The 22,595-nt window shown below is 53.1% G+C and overlaps 1 protein-coding gene across 1 annotated transcript in view; it reads right to left on the reverse strand.

The window, feature by feature from the left end:
• Positions 1–406: 406 nt before the first annotated feature.
• Positions 407–22,595, reverse strand: part of INPP5D (inositol polyphosphate-5-phosphatase D) — a 120,222-nt gene continuing 98,033 nt past the window's right edge. The window contains exons 19-27 of the mRNA XM_055300669.1: positions 20,957–21,046; positions 18,755–18,868; positions 17,377–17,459; positions 14,662–14,749; positions 12,160–12,309; positions 10,116–10,212; positions 7,810–8,076; positions 2,852–3,461; positions 407–1,533 (exon numbers count right to left, since the gene is read on the reverse strand). Of these exons, the coding sequence (XP_055156644.1) occupies positions 1,531–1,533; positions 2,852–3,461; positions 7,810–8,076; positions 10,116–10,212; positions 12,160–12,309; positions 14,662–14,749; positions 17,377–17,459; positions 18,755–18,868; positions 20,957–21,046 (1,502 nt within the window). The 3' untranslated portion in view covers positions 407–1,530. The remainder of the gene's footprint in view (positions 1,534–2,851; positions 3,462–7,809; positions 8,077–10,115; positions 10,213–12,159; positions 12,310–14,661; positions 14,750–17,376; positions 17,460–18,754; positions 18,869–20,956; positions 21,047–22,595) is intronic.

Below are 22,595 nucleotides of genomic sequence, written 5' to 3' on the forward strand. Positions count from 1 at the left end.
GAGCTGGAGGCCCACAACCTGGCTATTGTTTACATGTGTTTATTGTCTCTGGAGCTTAGCAATGAACATTTCATAGAAGGAGGAGGAACCTGTGGCTGCAGGATGGCAGGTGGTGGCGGTGGTATGTGCGCGCAGAGGGTGACGACACTGGCTGGCCACACGGTGCCTGGAGTCCATGAAGTTGCGGAACATCTACTGCTGTTCCTAGTCTATGCCCAACTTCCAACTGGTTCTACGAAGTCCCCTCCAGTCAGGGGACTAGTCAGCCCATCAGCACCACGAACCTCAACTACCTCTCCTCGCTTGCCTGCGGCTCGGCGGCCCCAACAGCCTAGAAGCACGTCTGCGGCTGAATGTCAGGACAAAAAAATGCCACACCGATGGGAGCTGAGTGAGAAAGGCACAATTTATTGGTCATGCGGACAGACACACACGGGGACGTGGGGTGCGTACCCATTCTCCTGCACTCACACCTCTGGATTTGGCTTCCTACACTAATTCTGTATGTCAAAAAGCAACACAAAAGAAAAGACTCACCAATCTACTCTCGTAGTAACCAAGGAAGCAGGGCCAAGAGCCACAGAGTTTGGAAAGAAATGACTGCATTGTTCTGACAGCCGGAACCGAGAGGCTCACCTCCCTGGCAGCCAGGCAGCACAGCTTGGCTTTCAGGAGCGACAGCAGAGACCCTTCTATGAGCACGGTAAGTGTTGGGGAGGTTCGGCTCAAACCATAGCCTGGTGCTGGCTGCCCGGCTCGAGGACGGCCTGGGCCTCTCTAGCACAAGCTGAAGCCGGATCTCTCTACTGGACTAGGTACTGATTTTCCCTCGCCTTTCTACTCAAGAACTGAGATGTGGAGAGATCCCTTCTCTCTGCAGCAGCTCTGCTGGAGCCCCCGGGCTTTAGCTAAAGCAGTGGCATCCCTGAAGCCAGGCGAGGCCAGGTTTGTTGTACCCTAAATTAACCACTTACTCTTCAGCTCCCTAAAGCTCAAGCCCTGTCTCACTCCAGGAAGGCACTGGCCTTAATTTTTAATGCTTTGTCCAAACTGCTCAGAACACACTGTCCTGAACTGGGCGTCTGGAATGTGGTTGTGTTTGGCTGAAAAAGACTCAACTCATGTTTGTGGAGCACTTAGCACAGTACCTGGCATGTGGTGAGTGCTCTATACATGTAGCAATTATTATTATTAATATTATTATTATTATTATTTTATATCTCCACCTACAAATCAGCGCTTTAGTTCCTTTCTTCAAAATGATGACCGGAACAAGGCTCATGGGTTCCAAGTACCAAGATCATGCTGGGGTCCCAGGTACACTTTCCCTTCTACCCTTAGCACTTGGTGCCAAGTTTGGCAGCCAGAGCACTCTGCTGACCACACAGAAGCTAGGCCCTCTCCTGAAAAGTAGGAAGCCCTGCATAGGAAGCTAGGTAGGAGGAGCCAACAGGGGGTCCTGGGAGAAGGTCCGAGTGGCTTCACGCTGTTCCTCGAGGCTCCTGTATTGCTGCCAGCTCGCCAGGGGCTTTACTGTGGGACAAGAACAGAACAGCGTCAGTGCTAAAGTCTCTAGCAGGCCAGATTAAGCTAAAGGTGCCCTCGTCCCTACACACAGTGGGCTAGGGCAAGCTTCCTTTAACATGGTGCAAGAGAGCCAACGCACTGCTCTAAGCACGTACTTAGATATCCAAGCAATATATGTGCATGTACATTATATGCATATGTGGCAATTACAGGATATGGAAGAAACAGCATGCATTATAAATTATAACAGTAATGATATATAATAAAATTTAATCCTCCCTATAAACCTATGAGGCAGATTCCATTAGTAGCTCCCTCTTTACAGATGAGTAAACTGAGGCTTAAGGCACAGAGCCAGGAAGTGCGAGAGCTAGGATTCAGACCCAAGACAGTGTGGTTCCCCAGGAAGTTCTTTACTACTACTAGTTTTGCTCGGAAAGAAATCCATTTTATAGGAAGGAAGGGGACGGCAGTGTATCTGAAGTCTCTAAAACATTGGGAAGAGGGACGCCTGGATGGCTCAGAGGCTAAGCGCCTGCCTTCAGATCGGGGTGTGATCCTGGAGATCCGGGATCGAGTCCCACATCGGGCTCCCTATGTGGAGCCTGCTCCCTCTGCCTAAGTCTCTGCCTCTCTCTCTCTGTGTCTCTCATGAATAAATAAATAAAATCTTAAAAATAAACAAAACAAACAAACAAATAAATAAATAAATATTGGGAAGATTTCAAGTACTAACACTAAGGATGATGATAAAGAAATTTAAACGGTCTAGGTTTTTTTTAAGTTATGGCACCGGAGTTCCTACAGGGCTGACCCAGGAAGGCTCCGAGATTTTATCCCCAGCGCCTCATTTAATGCTTTTGGTGTAGGAACAGAGCCTTCCAGGACAGACAGGCCTGGGTTCAAATCCTGCGATCTGAATGGCTGGGTTGTATCCAGCCATTGGTTGTATGGTTATATGGGGCCTGGCTGTTGTATCACATGCACTTGCCCCTAATGCACCCCTGAGCCAGCGGAGGTCTCACCTGCACACACCCGCACTTGCCCCCAGCGGACTCCAGAGCCAGCAGGGGTCTCCCACGCACACCCGCACTTGCCCCTAGTGCACCCCAGAGCCAGCCGGGGTCTCCCGTGCACACAGGCACTTGCACCCGGGGCACCCCAGAGCCAGCCGGGGTCTCCTGTGCACACACTCACTTGCACCCGGGGCACCCCCAGCCAGCAGGGGGTCTCCCGCGCACACACGCACTTGCCCCCAGGGCCAGCGGGGGTCTCAGGCCCTGGGGCGGGGGGCTCCCCGTGCACACGCCCGGCCCCAGCGCACCTGCATGGACGCGCGGCCGAGCGGCGCGTCCTCAGCCCGGAGCTTGCCGTGGTGGGGCAGCTCGGCGTTCTCCCGGTAGTCGCGGCCCTTGGAGTGCTGCAGGTGCAGGACGGCCGGGCTCTTGACCGGGAGCGGCGGCCGCTGCGCCGGCGGGGGCGGGGGCTGCGGCTGCTGGCTCAGTTCCGACCTGGAGGGCTTGATGGGCCTCTTGGCGGGCACCTGGGCTTGGAGGCCCGCGGCGGCCTTGGCCTTGCCCTGGCTCTTGTCCGCGGCCGCCGGCCGGCCCTCGGCGGAGGACGAGCAGGTGTAGGAGCGCAGCCGGGGCGTGGGGCTCAGGAAGGGCGCGGCGGCCGCCGCCTTGCCTGTCCCCTTGGTGCCCTCGGCCTCCTGGGCTTTGGGGAGCAGGATGCCGGGCGACAAGATGCCTGGGTCCGGGCAGGGCGGAGGATCCTTCCTCAGCATTTTGGGCGATTCCTGCTCTTTCCTGGGCAGCAGCTTAGGGAAAGAGCTCACAGAGCCATACAGCGGGTTCTCAAACATCTCGGGCTTGGTGAGCTGCACGTCCTCCTGGGGGGAAGATTCTGGGGTGCTCTTGCCCAGGTCGCAGGGCCTGGAGGGTGGCAGAGAGGGGAGACAGAGAAAAACTGCATTGGACGAATGGTTGCTTCCTCCTGATGGGGTGATCACAAGGTGCGGAAACAGACAGGTGGTGACTGCCCATCTTTGCGACTGTACTGAGCGCCATCCAACTGTTCCCTTTAAAATGGTTCATTTGAAAAAAAAAAAAAAAGGTTCATTTGGGGATCCCTGGATGCCTCAGCGGTTTGGCACCTGACTTCAGCCCAGGGTGTGATCCTGGAGACCCGGGATGGAGTCCCACATCGGGTTCCCTGCATGGAGCCTGCTTCTCCCTCTGCCTGTGTCTCTGCCTCTCTCTCTCTGTGTCGCTCATGAATAAATAAATAAAATCTTAAAAAAAAATCTAAAATGGTTTATTTGGGGCTGGGGAATGGGCTAGATGGGTGATGGGTATGAAGGAGGGCCCTTGTGAGGAGCCCTGAGTGTTATAGGTAAGTGATGAATCACTAAATTCTACTCCTGTGGGCAGCCCAGATGGCTCAGCGGTTTAACACCTGCCTTTGGCCCAGGGCATGACCCTGGGAGGCCTGGGATCGAGTCCCACGTTGGGCTCCCTGCATGGAGCCTGCTTCTCTCTCTGCCTATGTCTCTGCCTCTCTCTCTCTCTGTGTTCTCTTATGAATAAATAAATAAAATATTAAAAAAAAATTCTACTCCTGAAACCAATATTACATGATATATTAGTAACTAACCAGAATTGAAATAAAAATTTGAAAAAAAGAAAAAGAAACATCCAACAGTGATTTTCCTGGAGTTTCATAGAAAATATTTCCTTCGGGCAGCCTGGGTGGCTCAGCGGTTTAGCGCCGCCTTCAGCCCAGAGCCTGATCCTGGAGACCCAGGATCAAGTCCCACATTGGGCTCCCTGCATGGAGCCTGCTTCTCCCTCTGCCTGTGTCTCTGCCTCTCTCTCTCTCCCCTCTGTGTTCTCTCATGAATAAATAAAACCCTTAAAAAAAAAAGGTTGATATTTAAAAAAAAAAAAAATATTTCTTCACCTTTGTTATGGACTTTCACTTCAATTACACACACACAATATTAGAGGAGCCGGTAGTGTGTTGCTCATAGGTTGGTGACCTCACAGGTGAGCTCCCTTCTTGCCCCACACCATGTCCACCGTAAAAGTGTTCACACTGGAGCACTAGTGAGCAAGGTGGACTTCACCGAAGGTTTCGTAGGAGGGCAAGAAGGAGCTCACTTACACGGCACGCCCGGTATCAAAACCACCTGTTCCGTCCTTGGCAGAGAAGCCTGCCCTCCACGGCCCCTGTCCCTCACAGCCTCTCTGTGTCTCTAGCAAATTCTATCCTGACCCTCGGGAGAACAGAAGCCTGCAGGGGACCAGACCCCCCTCAGTGACCGCCTGGGCTGTGTGAGGGCCTCAGCTCAAGGAGGACACGTGGGGGCCCCGCAGTGTGTGACGCTGCCCCAGGGACAGGTGGGGGCCCTGAACCAGCCGGGGTCTGCGCTCCCGATTCACAGGTGTTCTCCGCAACCACACAGTCCTCCTGGTGAGTGTGCTTTCCTGCGTGTCCTCACTCACAGCGGGAGAGAAAAAGCGGCCACGCGGGTTGGAGAACCCGAGGGAGCTGGAGGCCTGGACCCGCACCAGGGCAGAGGCGTGGGGGAGGAGGAAGAGCGGCCTTTGGGGTTCCTGAATTACTCTGACGTGAGGGGGTTTCCTGCTGAGCGAATTATAACCAGGAATGGGAACACGTTTTACTTTCTGGCTGACAGCACAGTCTCTTTGGGGAATGTTCTGGGTTCTGCTTTAGGTAAAAAAAGGGAAGCGGGCTCCTTGGAACCCACTGAAGTGTTGGGCCGGGCGGCTGCTTACTGTGGGAAGGGGCGCTGACCCACTGCTGCGAGGTGCTGGCCAGCCAAGGCTGATGGACTCCTTAGGGGACAGGTGTGTGCTCAGGGGACACAGGCGAGATGTCATTGTCGCACAGGTGCCAGCAGGGCAAGAGGACATGAGGGTATGGGGAGGTGAGCCTCTGGGACTTGCCAAAGGGGGCCTGACTGTGGACTGGCTTTTCTGCTCATCACTCTTTAGGAAGATCTAGAAGCAGCTGTCTAACTAGAAATGTTAAGGCCTTGAACAAAGACTTTGGAAAGCTGCTCCTCCACCTCAGGCCACCCTCTACACGCCCACCTGGATCCTCAAAAAGATCTTTGCTATGAATTAGTGCAGGGAAGAAGGTACAAGAAGGTCCAAGCAACACTGACCAGAGGCCCCTGGTGCATGCATTTTTGGGATTCCAAAACTCCTTCCCTGGGAAAAGAGTGGGGAGACGGAGGCAAGTTACCCCTTCTGAGAGGGGACTTCTGTTGCTCCCAGAGAGGGGAAGTCTTGGGGCAGAGGGAGAGACTGGGGAAAACCACAGTCAAAAAAGTCCCTGACCGCAGGTAACAAGAAACCAAGTCCCACAGGAGGCCATGCCTGTGAAATGAGTGCACCAGTATCCAGGGCACAGAGTTCACTAACTCCTCTGGGAAAATAACCCACTGCTCAGATTCCAGAGTCTTCCTTTTTCTCAAGAAGTGCAGCACCACCGAGCAGGGTCTGAGAAGGGCCCCCTTCCTCCCCACAAGACTTCAGCCTAGAGACCTGTCCCTGCTTGCCTGGGATTCAAGAGTCTCTGGGACATGGGGCTCCTGGCACTGAAATGGGGACAGTTGTGGGCAAAGTGAAATGGCTGGTCACGGGCCAAGGTGCAGGGCAGCCGTGGCAGGTGCTGGATCTGCTCCAGCTGAGCCGGGGGTCCGAGCGGCAGGGAGGGCCGCCCACATGCGTGGGAGCTGCGGGCTCCTCGTCTCTAATCCCCTGGTGCATGAGAAGTGAGCTTAGGACCCCATCCTGGGGGGCCGCTGGCCGGGGGATGTCCCTGCTCCGAAGCTGTCACCTGAGGAACCAGAGGGGACACGTCCCCACCCAGTGCCACGCTGCATGCCATGTGCAAGTCGTTCAGCACAAAGATACTCTGACTCTGGGAGGCTGAAAACATTTCACTTAAAGAACCTCCTTGCAGCCTGTGCTTGATTATGGCTCCATCTCCCGGGGCTGCCAAAGAGGCACCTCGGCACCCGCCATATGGTGGCTTTTGTCCTCATTTCCCCAGAAGGAGGAAACTGAGGTGTTTCCTCCTCTCCCGAGCTTCTTATGGAGTGACTGGAGCACAAAAGTACTATCAACAAACCCTGGAAGACTAGTGGCAGAGAGGAGGACAGGACGGAGCTCGCGGGCAGGCCTCGTCATCCACCCTGCCCTACCACGTCCTCCTCCCCTCCATCCGTCTATCCGCTTGTCTTAGACACCAACTCCTCAATCTGGAGGAGACTCCAGCCAGGCCAGGCGTGCAAAGGTCGGGGTTGGCAGGAGGTACGCATGATGTGTGACGACGCTCCCTCCTCTGGCTCCTTGTACGGGATGGACACCACCCCCCGGGGACACACTGACCCCACGGAAGGGAGGAGGAGTCCAGAGCAGCCCCCTGCAGTCACTCGAAAAACAGCCACCAAGGAAAGTCGATGCACATGGCATTTTGCACCTCTCCAATCCCTGCAAATTGGCACCTGCACTTCCAACTTCCCTGTCACGCTATGCTTGCTGGAAAACTCACAGGGCTCCCCGTCTGGCATTTCCATGGGGTACACAGGAATGGGTTCACTTGTGAACCCAGGCACATGGGAGAGGTGGCTGTGGCTTTGGCTGCCCGGCCGGACCCCCCCACCCCAGCACCGTCCTCTTGGCCTGTGCTGCCTGGGCCAGTTCTAGGAGCGAATCAGCTTTCTCTGGGCTCCTGGCCTTGCCTTTCCCAAAGTTTCTGGGCCAAAGGCCTCCTCTTACAGGCCAGCTGCCCCCCCCGCCCCATACTCCCCCATAGCTGCTGCACTTTCTGACTGGCCTCCAAAGGAGGGACAGAAGGTTGTGGATGGGAAGGGGAACCTTATGGCTGAAAAGGCAGGGGAACTCAGAGCTGGGGAAGGAGGAAATTCCCACCTGTTCCTTGAGAGATTACCTGAAGGTCCACTAGTTCTAGAAACCTATGTTCCAATGAATGTAGTTGTTACAGGAAGCTGTTTTGGGAGGCAGTATCTTTAACATTTTCTATTTTAAAAAAAAAGTCTTTCAAATGTATACCAATAGGGCAGGCCAGGGAGATTCCATAGGTATTTCCTCTAGTGCCTTCTGTGTTCCTGGCTCTGAGGATGAGCAATGACCAAAGTGGACACACAACCCCATGCTCATGGAGGCTCGGTTTTCCTGGTGGTGAAAACCCAGGGAAGGGAGAGAACCTGATGAGGAGGACGCTCACCTTGACTCCTGTGTTCTGGGGCAGGGGCCCCGCGTGGCTGTTGAGGATGAAAACTTCTTTGGGGATACGGGTGGTTGGGAGGGTGGTGTCGGGGGGCTCTCTCCCCTTCCGGGCCCCAGGGAGGAGTCCTTGAGCGGCTGGTCATAGCTCCAGGCTGTGGGCTGCTGGTCGGGGGACAGGGACTGCTTCATGTGCCCGAAGGGCACCACCCCCATGTAGTTGGGGTTGATGATTTCAGTGATGTTGGTGCCACTGCATGGAGGGACCCTGGAGGGGAGACACACCCGAAGTCACACCCCAGGGCTCCCTTCCCTCCTCCAGGACAGCGCCCCATGAGGACAATGTCCTCTGAGATCTCTTGGGGCCCCTAGGCCCTCTGCTACTCTGTCTTGTTTTGGACAATTGATTGATTGATGTAACTAAACAGCTGAGTGCCTAGTAAGCTCAGGCCTTGGGCCAGAAGGGAACATGGGCGTGAACAAAACAGTCCTGGTCCCCGTTTTCATGGAACCCACATCTGATAGGAGAGAAAGCAAAACAGCGACTAAGAAACACAGTGCTCGCACCGTGCCAAAGTCTGCGAGTTGCAAAGGAGGCAGAGACGGGCCAGCAGGAGGGTTGGGACCAACGGAGCACGGGGTGGCCAGAGAAGGCCTATCCGAGGAGGCAGATAAGGAAGGGAAGGGAGACGGGTGAGGCTGTGCAAAGGCCCTGTGGAGGGGCTTGAGCTGCTTCAGGACCATCTGAAGGCCTGTGCCCACGTGGGGAGGGTGGATGAGAGGCTGGTGTGGCCAGGCTGAGTGGGTGCGGGGAGGGCAGGGCTGGGTGGTCAATGAAGGGCTCCATGTGGGATGAGTTGGCTTGCACATCTGTGTGAGGCATCACAATGGAGACGGCCATGCAGGCATTTGGAAAGCTTGAGTGGGAGGCCACAGAAGTCAAGGCTGGAGCCTCAAATGTGGGAGAGTCAGCTGTGGAGGGGATGGCCCGGACCCGGCTGAGGGGACCCTAGGAGACCCATACACTGTGCTATCCCTCTGAGATAAGTGCCATCCTTTGTGAGCGAGTGCTCTGATGGGACCCAACTGGTGGAGTTCTGAGCACAGGGGTTCTGACCAGCCCTCCCCAGCTCCCATTTGCTCCACCAACCTGAGCATATCTTGCCCCCACCTGTCCCTGCCGGTTTAAGAAGCATTAGTTCTAATACTAGCCAAATTCACTAATCCTGATTCCAGAACCAAGCAAACATTTGAGTTAGGATGCACTCAGTGACGGGGTGAGAATGGAAGAACATTTTATGGCGATGAGAGTCAGAAGTTGGAAGTGGGCCAGAGATTGGTTGGAGATGGGGGTTCGAGTGCAAGAGGTAGGCAGGCATGGGGGTGGGGGCTAGCCGGACAGGTGGTCTGGGGGTACCCAGAGAAGGCGAGGAGGCTGGGCTCTGCGACAGTGTGTGGGATTTCTCTTCGGCCAACTGGCACCGCTCTGCTCCCCCCGCCCCCCCCCAGCAGGCAGGCAAGCCGGCACGGAGACTGTGACGCCACCTGACTTGATTCTGGAACTTTGGGACTACATTGGTGAGCCGAGGTGACCTGTGGTTGGGGACTGCTGTCGCCTAGTCAGAGACTGTAATGTCTGCATTATTCCCAGTCCAGGCTCTGCCAAGAGCAACCTGTGTGTGCGTTTTCCTTAATGACTTTTCCCTTTAGTAATAGGACGGGGTTTGATGACCACAGAGCCATGCCTGCTGCTGTGTCTACTCCCCAGGAGACATGGGAGCCATTCTCTGCAGCGCCTTCTCCCTGGGCTGAGAGTTCCTACGTCAGGGGCTGCACCTACTTTGCTTTGGTTTCTCTAGAATCTGACACATACCAAGTGAGCAGCCAATGTCAATGAACTGAACTGCTTTCTTTTCTTTTTTTTGAAAGAGAGAGAGAAAGAGAGAGCAGGAAACGGGCAGAAGAAGAGAATCTCAAGTAGACTCCATGCCCAGCACAGAGCCTGACACGGAGCTCCATCTCATGACCCTGAGGTTGTGACCTGAGCCAAAATCAAGAGTTGGCGCTCAACCAACTGAGATCCTTGGGGCCCCTTGAACTGCTTTCCGACATGGACGCGTCTCCCAGGCCTCACACAGGCACACCCACCTCCCTGGAATGGGCAGCGGGACAGCGCCTCTCCTGGGCCAGAGCTTTCATTCCTTCCCAGCCCTTGGATTCTCTGCACTCCACTCACCCTCTTCTGGGTCCAGGGTCTGCAAAACCATGCTAGTTTGTAGGGAAGCCCTGGCAAGCCCCCTGCTCTACCTGTTAGCAGGTTCCCACTGCTTCATGGGGTCGTGGCTGGTGAGGCTCTTCAGGCACTTGGTCCCGCTGGACTCATCTCGCTCAGTCTTGACAAAGTCTGCAAGGAAAGAGGCAGGAATGAGCATGTGAGGCCCAGCGTCCAGTGTGGGTCAGGATGGCGTAGATTCTGAGGCCTCACACTAGTTCAGTGATTGACTTCTTGTGCCTGCCATGGCTCCAGAGGGAGGACAGTTGGCATGTGTGATCCAGAGTGACCATTTCATGTGATATTTCCAACTTGGTGTCACAAGGGACAGGCAAGTATTTCTTGGCAGATCCGAATAAAACCAGTATAACAAGGCTCCACAAGAGCATTTGACAACAAAGTCAACCTAATTTAAAGGGAGGGGAAAGAATCTCGAGCAGATTCCTCGCAAAGCATGGAGCCTGACATGGGGCTTGATCTCATGACAACCATGAGATCGTGACCTGACCTGAAACCAAGAGTCAGATGGATGCTTAACCGACTGAGCCACCCAGGCACCCCTGGAGCAGAAAGGTTTTAATGTGTTTAACAGGACTGAAGACTACATGTTCATTTCGATCTCATGACCCTAAGATTATGACCTGAGCCGAAATCAAGAGTCAGATGCTCAATCAACTGAGCTCCTTGGGGCCCCTTGAACTGCTTTCTGACATGGACGCGTCTCCCAGGCCTCACACAGGCACACCCACCTTCCCAGAATGGGCAGTGGGACAGCGCCTCTCCTGGGCCAGAGCTTTCATTCCCTCCCAGCCCTTGGATTCTCTGCACTCCACTCACCCTCTTCTGGGTCCAGGGTCTGCAAAACCATGTTAGTTTGTAGGGAAGACTACATGTTCACTTCCAAGTTTTACAATTAGGGCAGGATTCTGAGAAAATTAAAGATGGGAGTCTAGATACTTCTTCGTGTTCCAGACTTGCAGAGTCTCCTGGCTGTGTTTCAATATTCCCCAGAGGAGTAGTGACAGTCCTGATCTAAGAGATAAGGTGTCTGCAACTGCCCACTGGGAATCAGCAGGGTCTGCTTTGGGGACAGATTGGAGATGACTCTCCAAGGCTGAGGTTTCACACGGGGTTAGGAAACACCTCTAATAAGCATGGGTCCCCAAGCGTGGCTGCCCTGGTGTCATTTCTGAGAACCACGACAAACGTGTCCTCCCAATGGCTAGAAGAAGCAAGCAAGTTATTTTGCAGGATACAAAGATCTACACTTGACGGGATGAGCACTGGGTGTTATTCTGTATGTTGGTAAATTGAACACCAATAAAAATTAATTTATTAAAAAAAAAAAAAAGGATACAAAGATCTGAGGTCAGGGTGGAAGAGATGCTGGGGCACTGTGCCGGGGAAGAGAAGACCACAAGATGCTGCTCTTTTGGATGGTGGCTGGGGCTAGGTAGTGAAAAGCCAAAGACATGTGCTAAGAATGAGGATGGGTGGCCTGTTGGTATATACGGTGTGTGGAAGCAGTCCAGAAGGTACCATGAGGGCAGGGTGTGGATACGTATGTATGTATGTGTGAGCTGCACACCATGTGGCCACGAGGAAAAACTGGGATCACACAGGAAGTTCTGGAAATTCTAAATCTCTACTGCAGCCATGGCTTCAGTGCCTTTGCCTATCCTTTGGAAAGAGCTGTTCAGGATGAGGCAGGTTTCTTGTGTCATCTTGGTCCCTTTGGTGGAAGTGCTAACAGGGAGTGACAAGGCCTAAGGGCCTAATACAAGACAAGAGCAGAGCACCTGGAAAATTCACAAGCTTCACATCCTAACAGATGGAAGGTGACTGGGGTCAGGGAATGGTGATGTGTAACCGTGGACGTCTTGTGGTTCCATAGGGAAATTCCTGAATCAACCCAGAATTGGGTCAGATTGTCTCTCATCTCCCTTCCCATGGGATTTCTGTTCTGAGGCCACAGCAGGGAGAACATTCCATGGCTGGGCTGAGAGAAACCTCATCCCTGTCCCTTACCCAGCAGCACTGAGGAGGGAGCCGGGGATGGGGGTGGTCGTGCCCACTTACCGTAGAGTTTCTCCCGCATCTTGCCTTGGGAGGTCTGCAGTTTAATCTCCCCCCGGAAGTGGCCTGTCATCTCTCCGTGGTGGGTGAGGGGTGTGTAGATGGGGAGCTGGGTTTCTGTGGCCTCTAACCGTAGAGCAATACAGCCCTCGCCTGTGGAGGTGAGGGGGACAACGATCACGTCAAGAGCCTGCCATTTCACAGGAGAGACGCCGCGCATTCACCCTGGAGGTTTAGCTCCCCCACCCGGAGACTATCCTTGGAAACAAGGTCCAAGGCAGGGATCATCGAATAAACCTTCTGGAACAACTCGGGGGAAACATTTCAAACCGTACAGTAAAATGAACTACATGTGGATTAGTTGATGTAAAAAAAAAAAAAAAGAAAAGAAAAGAAAAAGGAAAGAAATTAAATCATAGAAAATCCAGCAGAAAAGCAGACTTAACTACTAATCTGATTGCGGGTGGGAATGACAACTTCCCAGGGTTCGAAGCAATGTAAGAAATGACAAAACACACCGACAGCTAAGAGGATATGAAAGCTTAAAACTTCTGCACAGAGGAAGAAAGGAAAACGTGAGAGATTGACAGCTTCACAAAGGGGGTATTTTATCTAAACCCCACGAGGAACCCCTCGGAATCAAATCCCGGCAGATAACTGGGCACGTAACCCAAGCAGATATTTCACACAAAAAGAAGTTTAACTGGTTGATTTCAATAAATGGAAAGTAGTTCAGCCTTCAGAGCCATCAAAAATGCAAATTAAGGCAGCACTCGGGGACTCTCTCACAGGGAATTAGCACAAAATGGAAGGAAGTAAAAGAACACCCAGTGCCAGCCAAGCATCTGGGGAAACCTGTTCACTTGGACCTGACAAGGTCAACATGGCAGGACAGAGCCTTTACAGCAACCAGTTTGATAACAAGTGTCAAGAGTCACCAACCTACTTCTACCCTGTGACCCAGCACACACGGGAACTTATCCTAAACAGATGATCTCAAAGAGTAAAAACGTAGCTGAAGGAAAATAAAGTGTTCACAAAGAGACCCGTCTCAGCATGACGGTAACACTAATGTAAGTAACTGGCGGTCAATCCATGGACTATGAGGAAGCCATCAAAGGCAGCAATCATGAAGGTGGTGTAGGAGGAGGATCCTGGAAAATTTGTATCACCTAACATGTCTCTCACCAGGTGAAGAAAGCAGAATAGAAAATGGTATCCCTGTGACGATTATAAATACAGAAATCTATGTCTGCCTGTGTATTAGAAAGGAAGCATGAAACCAAAATAAAAATGGTTACAGTAGCTGGGAATGAGACTGTGGGTTGGCTTTTTTTCCCTATTATTATGATGATAGTCTGTTTGTATGGATACCAAGACAAAGAAACAGAGGAGGAAGACAGTATTTGAACAAGAAAATGGAACCATCCTTCCTATGTGTCTGTGTCCTACCATCAAAGCTTTAAACATTGTGACTCCACATGCATCCCATCTCTTTGCCCCATCACAACGGACAGGATCTCCCCGCCACCCCCAGGGCCAGTATAATCCTGTGCCCGGGCTCAGGCTCATAGAAGACCATGTTCTATTCTGGAGCTGGGTTGCCTGGGTTCTGGTCCAAGGTCACATAGTAGCTGGTCACTCAGCTGCCATGTGACCTTAGACAAGTCACCTCATTTCCTCATCTCTGCGAAGAGTGTAGCAGTTGTACCTATATCCCAGGGCTTTTGGCGGAGCCTGAACACTGGGCAACCAACATACACGGCCACCTCTTGTGTCCACGGCCTCCTCCCTGACCTGGCTTCCCCGGATCAGCATCAAGCATTCAGAATCCTTCCACTGAAAACAAACACCCTCCCCGGATGCAGATTCACATTCTTGCCTGTCTCACACAAGGAGCTGCTCGATCTGGCTCCTGCCTCCAGCCCCTCTCACCCCGGTGTTCTAGCCACATTGTACGTATCAAGTTCTAGGATGAACCTGACATTGGGCTGGAGCCGCGGACTGGCTGAAGGCAGTGTCACAGAAAATGACATTCTCTCTAGTAGGACAGTTAGTGTCTGTCTGCCCAGTATGAGCCCCAAGCAATGCCAGGCAGACCTGGGTTCAAATTAGGGCTCAGCTAGTTACTCCCGGTGACTTGGACAAGTCCCTTATCCTCTCTGATCCTCAGTTTACTCACCTGCTGATTGGGAGAATAGTATGTGCTTTATAAGTTCTTATCAGGATCAAATTCTTGCAAAGCACCTGACATAGAATCTGACACGAGAAAGACTCAATAAATGAGGTGGTGTGGCTGCTGGCTCTTCCTCCCAGAAGCCCACCAGGGCGGGAAGGATGATTTACCAGCATCTATCCTCCTGGCAGCCCTGAGAGCGAGAAAGGAGTGGCACCAGAGCAGGAGGGTGGACTTCCCATGATGGCGATGCCATCGCCTGCCTTACATCATAGGCCACCCGCTAAGAACAGGCACAGCACACGTGGCACCTGTCCTGGGACCCTTACCATAGGATTCATCACTGTCGGAAGACTTGATGCTGATCAGGATGTGCTGGTCCAGCAGGTACTCGGGGTCAGAGATGATGGGCTTCAGCTGCAGAGAAGGGCACGGGGTCAGAGCTGCCCGCTGGGGCAGGTGAGGTGGCTTGTCAGCCCAGACGTGGGGCACCCCTGAGAAAACAGGACTGTAGGTGTTCTTAGTAACCAAATCTGAACATCTGCTTTTCCTGTCAGTAGGAAGGAGCCAAACGTACACCCTACCTGGCACACAGAGCTAACTTCTTTCCCTGTATCCCCCCGTCACACTGCATCCCAGCCCCCAGGAGAGAGCTTGACCCCAAGTGTGCTCCCCATCGCCTACCTCCCTACCCCTCCCTTGCAGACCCCAGTATCATGGGGGTGGGAGAAGGTGATAGAAAAGTCTAACGGGACCAAGAACCAGGTCAAAATGCACCTCACTCGCCATGCCAGGCCTCTCCCAGCAGGTGGCATTGCAGGTGGCACACAAGGCCTGCCCTCCATCTGGACAGGATCTACCTGCGGAGGAGCCCCCTGGAGTGTCCTGCAGGCTGTTGGAGGGCGGCTCAGATCCTGCCAGCCAGCCCTGTCCCCCTCCTCCTGCTGCAGCAACGGACTGCTGCTGGCCTCCAGCAGCCCTGCTGGTCTGGCTCAGGGACACGTTTGTGTCAGGCTTTGCACGTTGGGAGACCCTGAACCTCACCATTGTAGGGCTGCATCCGTGCAAGTGCAGGGAGGAGCTTTGTGTGTGCAGTAGCTCCTAAGGCTGTTCCTCACACTGACACCAACCCAGAGGGGGCCTAAGAAAGACACCATATGCTGCTCCAGGGTGCCCCCTTCCTTCCCATCCAGATGCTGAAAGACCCCTTGTGCAAGCCTCTGGGTGCCATGTTGACCGACAGGATGGACCCTATCTCCATTCAGAAAGTTCTAGAACAAATGGCTGGAAATCACAGCAGGTGCTCAAGGGCACTCTTGGGGTCAGAGGAGCACCAAATACTCAGTTCACTGACTTGTAGTGATGACTGGCTCAAAGTTAGACCCGGGCAGGGCGCTGCAGATGCAGGAACACCCTGCCTTCTCGGGCAGCAATGGGAGTGGGGTGGTGATCTGAACAGAAAATGTCTGTGAGGGACACGATCACCATGGTGGGAGTAAGGGTAGAGGGATGGGAGCCTATGTCAGGGTGGGACTATAGAGGGTACAGAGAGGGTGCCATCAGGTGACAGAGTTGCATGGAAGATTGGGAGCAGGAGTGAAGGCCCCTCAGGTACTGGGGGTGGGGGCAGCACGTGCAGCGGGAGAGTGAGGAGGGGGCCTGGGAGCCACACTGGGGAGCTTGGGCTTGTTTCATGGTAACACCAGGGTTACCATGGTGTCGACCAGATAAAGAGAGGGATGCCAGGATCAGATGGGTATTCTAGGAAGATCCATCAGGCTTCAGGATGCCTCAGCAAGAAGGCAGGTGGGATGGAGACCCCTGGAGGTTAGCGGGGGGCAGAGAGGAGGGACAGTGGCAGGAGGGAATAGCAGGTCTTGGCAGCGGTGAGGACGTGGGTCAGGGGAACCCTAGAGTCTCCTGAACCAGACTGGAGTACATGTGCTATGTGCACTAGGATGTTGGCATGTTTCCCAACTTGACCTGAGGAGGAAACAAGCTGTTTGGTTGCTGCTTGGGCAGCGGGAGAGAAGGAACAGAAGGGTAAGGTGGGCAGGTGAGGCGGGATGTCACCTCAGAGCCCAAAGTCACCAGGATTCAGGTATCTGAAAAGAGCCCCAGGTTGGGGACTTCTGACAGCTACACTGGCCTTGTGGAGCACCCCAGCCAGAAGTGTTCCCAAAGTAGGAGACGCTGTGATGTGGGTACCCACCTCTGCTCTAGAGGTGATGTGGCCTTCTTGTGTGTGGCCTAAGAGTGGGTTCCAATCAACGGTAAGTGCTGGTGTGGGTAGCATGGCCCCCCCAGCCTGCCTATGTCGCACCCCAGCCTGAGGAGAGGAGGGGTTCTTCTACCTGTTTAAGGCCATCTTTTAAAGTTCACCTTGGGGGTCCCCTCTGAGGAAGCCTCCCTCCCAAGAGAGCCCCGGGGACTCCCGCCGTGTGTGACAGATCTGCCTGGCCCTGGACTCGCCGCTGCGTGCCCTTCTCTCCTTACGTGACAAAGACACAGGTCCTACTGCGTTGTGCTTTCAGCATGAACAATCTGACGTGCCCACCATCAGTTCACTATCACAAAAGCTGTTCTGGGTCCCAGGTAGAAAACCTTTTTTTTTTTTTTTAACTCTATGAGAAAGACAAACGTGCTCTCACTAAGGTCTGCCTATGTGTTTTCAATTCCACCCTCTGCTCTCATGAGGTCATGGACATGTCAAATTCTCAGATCCAGTGTTCAAGTGAGAGCCACTGGAGTCCCCCCTCTGCCCCTTCACTTGATCCTCTGAGCTGGGCCCGAGCAGGTGAAAGGGCAGTGCAGAGGGATCAGGGCCCCAGGGCCTGGGGCCATCACTGCAGCTGTGGGTCTGTGAGCCAACCTCTCCGAGACCTGCCTCAGTCTCCTTCTTTGTAAAGTCACGTGGTCAGACAAGTCCATCTCTGGATCTCTTCCATGATCCATTATAGGAACCGAAATCCATTTAGGAACATTGGAGCCACTGGGGCTGGCAAATGCCAAGTTGTCCCTGGCACGTCCTATTCTTAATTTACCTTCGGAAGGGTCTCGCCAAACCTCACCACCAACTCCCCTTCGCTTCCTTCTTCGTTTTCTCCTTCCTGACTCTTGACGAAACCTGTCAGAGGACAAGAGGCTGGTTTTCAGAAAACAGAACAAGAGCCAGACAGGAAAAAAAAAAAAAAAAAAAAAGACTCCCAGGGTTGCCCCACCTGGACCAAAGAAAATATTCTCCATCTTCTCTATGTAGGGGCCACAGCGCCATTCAGGAGTCAGGCTTGTGGGGGATTCTGTTTTGGTGCAGGGGATGGTCATTTGCCAATATGGTTGAATTATTTTTAGGAAAATCAAAGAGATTCCCCTCCTTTCCAGCTTTTTTTTTTTTTTTTGGAACAAACCAAGCAACAAAGAAATCATCACATCACAGGCAAGGAGATTAGGAAACATGACAGCTCATCCCACGCCACTCAAGATAGCAGCCTTTTGAAATGCTAATTTGAGCTTCCTAATATGCTGTTTCCATAGAAATGTATGCAAATGTCTCGATAGTTTATTAAAAACACCCGCACGAAAATCCTCATCATTTTTGGAAGTGCCTTGCCCCTGGCTTGGTGACCCGGGCTCTGGAAACTTCATGGAGCAGGTGGGTCTGTTACCAAGCCTGAGCCCGGGGCCAAGTGGGAGAAGGAAGGGGGATAGCGGGGGTGACACATCTTCTGGATTTCTGGAAGGAGCCGTCGTCACCTCATCGCAGATCGCCTCCCTGGGTGGAGTCGTTTCTGCCCTGCACCCCCACCTCTAGACCATCTCAGCGAAGGGAGCTGGAAACCACACAGATCTCGCCATGGAACAGCTTTAGACAATATGCCTAGAAATGTCACCCAGAAAGGGTGTTTGCTAAACACAGTTTGTGCTAACGGCTGCTGGCTGGGAGGAGGCTGTCCGTCTCTGGCTTGTTTGGCAATTGCTCCAGACCCCCCCGAGAAGCCTGCCGTCCTGTAGCAAGGGTCCTGTAGCAAGGAGCGGAGCCCCGGGAGAAGGAGTGGCAGCCACCGGCCGCTGCCCAGGCCCCCCTGGTTGAGTACGAGCCCCAGCCTGTGGCAGGGGGACCCCTGAGTGGCTTATGCATTGCCCTGAGGGGCCCGGAGAGGAGCCAGTGGCCCCGTCACCTACAGGGACTGACAGGTCTCTGCCTCAGTGGCTGCCCCGGTCTCTGAGGCTGGGACGGCAGCATCACGGGCCACTGGGGGACGCCCCCACAGTCACTGCCCCTGAACGCTCCTCCCGCGGTCCCCTTGAAGTCCACCTGTGAATCCTCCCCAGAGAGAGAAGAGGGGCAGAGCGCCGTCGATGAAAAGGCATTTATGAGAAAGTCCTGCCTGCCCGGCCGAAGGTGGCTCAACACCCACTTACTCTCCAAGCAGCTCGAGTGGAACTCCAGGTAGAACTTGGTCTGGGACTTGGTCTTCAGGGTGGCGAAGCACCTGAGGAACTCGATCTGCCCTTGGCTGTCGACAGTCCCAGGGCCTGGAACAGGGGAGAAAGAGATTTGGCTCCACGACGTGGCCAGAGATGGAGCGTTTTGAATCAGCCCCCACCACCGGGCTCCTTCTCAGTGTCCAGGGAAGGTGAGGTCCAGGTGATGGCGAGGCTCCCCCTGAATCCCAGAGCCCGCCGACTCTCAGCTCTGCCACTGAAACTGTGGCCCTGGCAACGCCTTTAACTTCTGTGCCTCAGTGTCCCCGTTTGTTCTGGCAGAGAGAGCTTGTATAAAGGCTCAGTGGCTCGATACCCAAATCTGTCTCGTTTCTAAGTTCAGGTAACGAGGGTTACTTGCTCATCCTTCCACAGGTTGACTTCCCTCCAGTCCTTATTTACCCCCGTTCCCACCCTAGGGGCTGGCCCACCCCGGTATTCACCGACGTGAAGCGTTTGCGAGCATCCTCAGGCTGGCTGAGGACACGTTCCGTCCTTCCCTGTAAATTCTGGGCCACCTGAGAGCAAGGGCAGACATTCCCGTCCTCTAGCCCACCCAGCCTTCCTTCTTTCCTTCTCCCCCCTCTAATCCCGGCTTTATCGAGGAATAACTGGCAGATGCAATTGTGCATAAAGTGTACAACGTGAGGACTTAATTCACATGTACACTGTGAAATGCTTACCAAGATCAAGATAATTAACACATCCATCACCCACATAATTAACTGGCTTCTTTCTTTCTTTCTTTCTTTCTTTCTTTCTTTCTTTCTTTCTTTCTTTCTTTCTTTCTTTCTTTCTTTCCTCTTTCGTGTGGTGAGAACACGTAAGATCTGCTTCTAGCGAATCTCAAGCGTACGATACTCTATTATTAGCTGTGGTCATCATACAGACTGTTAGATCCCCAGAACTGATTCATCTTATAACTGAAAGTTTGTACCCTTTGACCTACCTCATTTCCCACTACCCCCTCCCCCAGCCCCTGGCAACTGCCACTCTATTCTGTTTCTACGAAATTGGCAATTTTTTCCAAGCCCCCACATGTAGGTGTGATACCACACACCTATGGTATTTTTTTGTCTGGCTTGCTTCACTCAGCTTTCCTTCATTTCCTTAAACCCCACAGCAAGGCCGGGCTCTGCTGAGGAAGACATTCAACCAACACTCAATCCAGGTAATGGGTATATGTGAGCAGCAACTGTGCGCTGAGTCCCGGTGGAGGGAAGGCAAGCCTGACACCGAGGATGTGCTGAGGGTCCTCACTGAGGGTGTGATGGCATGAGCCACCCCATCAACGCTGTAGGAACTCAGAGACAGCATAGATGGGTGGGAGCCCAGGGAGGCTGGATGGAAGGTTCTAGAGCTAGGAGAGAGACAGGATGGTAGAGTAAGAGTTGTGTGGAGATGGGAGGTCATCCTGCTAGAGCAGATGTTAGACCCAACAGCGTGGAGAAGAGTGGCCCAGAAGACAGTATCCCAGCCTCCCTTATAATCTTCAGGCATGAAGGACAGAGCCATATAGGCTCCTCCTGCCTCAAGTGAGCCCCACCCCCCCCCCCCCCGCCGCCTGCCACAGGCTAATTCCTAAATTAGCCTGGACTGTCTGCCGACCACAGGAGCTGGGGGTGAGCATAGCTCCCCAGTCACCCAGGCCCAGGCTGGGACGAGGGTGGCCTAGTGAGCACGGCTGAGCTACAGGATTTGAAAACTTAGCTACAAATCTAAGTATTATTTACTCTTGCGTTTCCCAAGCCCAGTCATCACGTCGCATCCTTACAAAGTTTACCTTCTCCACCTACCCCACACCCCACCCCCTGTGAATACTGACTTAATATTTTCTTTAAATAGACTCACTTTTTAAACTTAAGTAAATGTATTTAAACAAGTATACCACATGACTAAATGGAAACCCAGTGATGCTTGCCTTACACAGAGGAGACAAAAGTAAAACATCTTACAATAAGTGTGTTACTGATCATTGTTCATCCATGTCACACCCAGGATTGTTTTGGACACACCTTGGACAAACACTCATTTACTCAAATGTAAAGATTGAAAAAAAACCCGAGGCTCAACAAGACGAGGGCCCAAGGCCTCCTGTCTTTGTGGAGGACAGAGGGACGGACATCGCCTGCCACTTACCGTTCTTGGAGACAAACTGCGAGGTGACTCCTGCCTCAAATGTGGCAAAAACGGGGCTGTGGTCACTGGTCATGATGTCACTGGTGCTGCCTGCAGGGGAGGGATGGCATTTCTAAGCAGGGAAGGAAAAACCCTTCCAGTCAAATCAAGGATGGCAAACCCATGGCAGAAATCAACTTATATTTATGGAAGCCTCCAGAAGTTTCACGCTCTTGCACCTGTTGCTTCCACTGAACTTCCACCACCATGCTCGAAAGTCTCAGTGCAAGTGTGTGACACTCTGTCCTCCATGGCAAAAATGTGCCTGTGCTAGAGACACATGAGTTTTTAAATACATCATGGGGTGTGAACTGTGGAGACTTTTCTGGTCTCAGTACTTTGTCACATTACTGAGCTCATGGTCCAGAGTGGGAGGGGGGTTTAGGTCAGGGACCCTTGGTGACAGAGATGGCACCTTCCCCCATCCCACAGTGCCTCATAGGACTGGGAGAGAGTAGTAGGTGATGAAGTGTAGACGCCTCTTTTAAGGAACATGGGGCTTAGGGAGCAGGGCATGTTTGGAGGGCGTAAGGGAAAGAACACAGTTCTAGAAATACTGAGGTCTAAGTGCTTATAATAGAGCCACATGAAGATGTCCGGCTGGGTCCTCAGGGCTGGAGATTTATCTTTAGGTTTGGAGCGATGTTAGGTGGAAGCAGAAGCCATGAGGATTTCTGGGCTCCTTAGGGGAGGCAACAGGATGCAAGTCCAGGCCACACTGGCCAGTAATGTGCAAAAAGAAGCAGCACAGGAGACCAAGAAGGCATTAAGACAATTAACATCATCTTCCAGAAAGCTCTTACAGATCAGCAAAAGTTAAACATCCTACCCTTCAACCAACTAGAAAATTCCAAACGAAAAACAGATGGCTAAGAAACATGGACAAAAATGCTCACGTGCTCCAGACCATCGGAAAGACGACTGAAACAAGGCAGAAGGAAGAACAGTCAGACGGAGCAAAGTGGGGGCACTGGTACTGGGGGGCTGGGTTAGGGGGCACAGGTGAGGCTAGCCAGGGGAGGAGGAGGACACCCCTCCTCTGAGACAGGAGGGCACAAGGTAGGAGGGGTGTCAGCCTAAGTCACGCTTGGATGTGGGCAGAGGTCAGGGAGGGTCCAGTGCTGTGTGAAGCAGGAGACTGGGCTGGGGTGGGGAGTCAGGCTGAGCGTGGGGTAGCAGCGGAAGAGGGGGTGTTCCAGCGAGAAGTTAACGGGAAGACAAACAGGGTTTTAAAAATATTCTATTTTTGGACACCTGGGTGGCTCAGCAGTTAGGCGGCTGCCTTCGGCTGGGGTCGTGATCCCAGGATCTGGGATCGAGTCCCGTATTGGGCTCCCTGGAGGGAGCCTGCTTTTCCCTATGCCTGTGTCTCTGCTTCTCTCTCTCTGTGTGTCTCTCATGAATAAATATATCTTTAAAATAAAAATTTTCTTTTTTTTAAAAAAGATTTTATTGATTTATTTGAGAGAGAGCATAAGGCGGAGGAAGGGACAAGGGAGAGGGAGAGGCAGAGCAGGGAGCCCGATGCAGGGCTCGATCCTAGGACCTGGGATCATGACATGAGCCAAAGGCAGACTCTTAACTGACTGAGCCACCCAGG

The sequence above is a fragment of the Nyctereutes procyonoides genome, unplaced genomic scaffold (assembly GCF_905146905.1).
Source record: "Nyctereutes procyonoides isolate TBG_1078 unplaced genomic scaffold, NYPRO_anot_genome, whole genome shotgun sequence".
In the NCBI taxonomy this organism is placed as follows: Eukaryota; Metazoa; Chordata; class Mammalia; order Carnivora; family Canidae; genus Nyctereutes; species Nyctereutes procyonoides.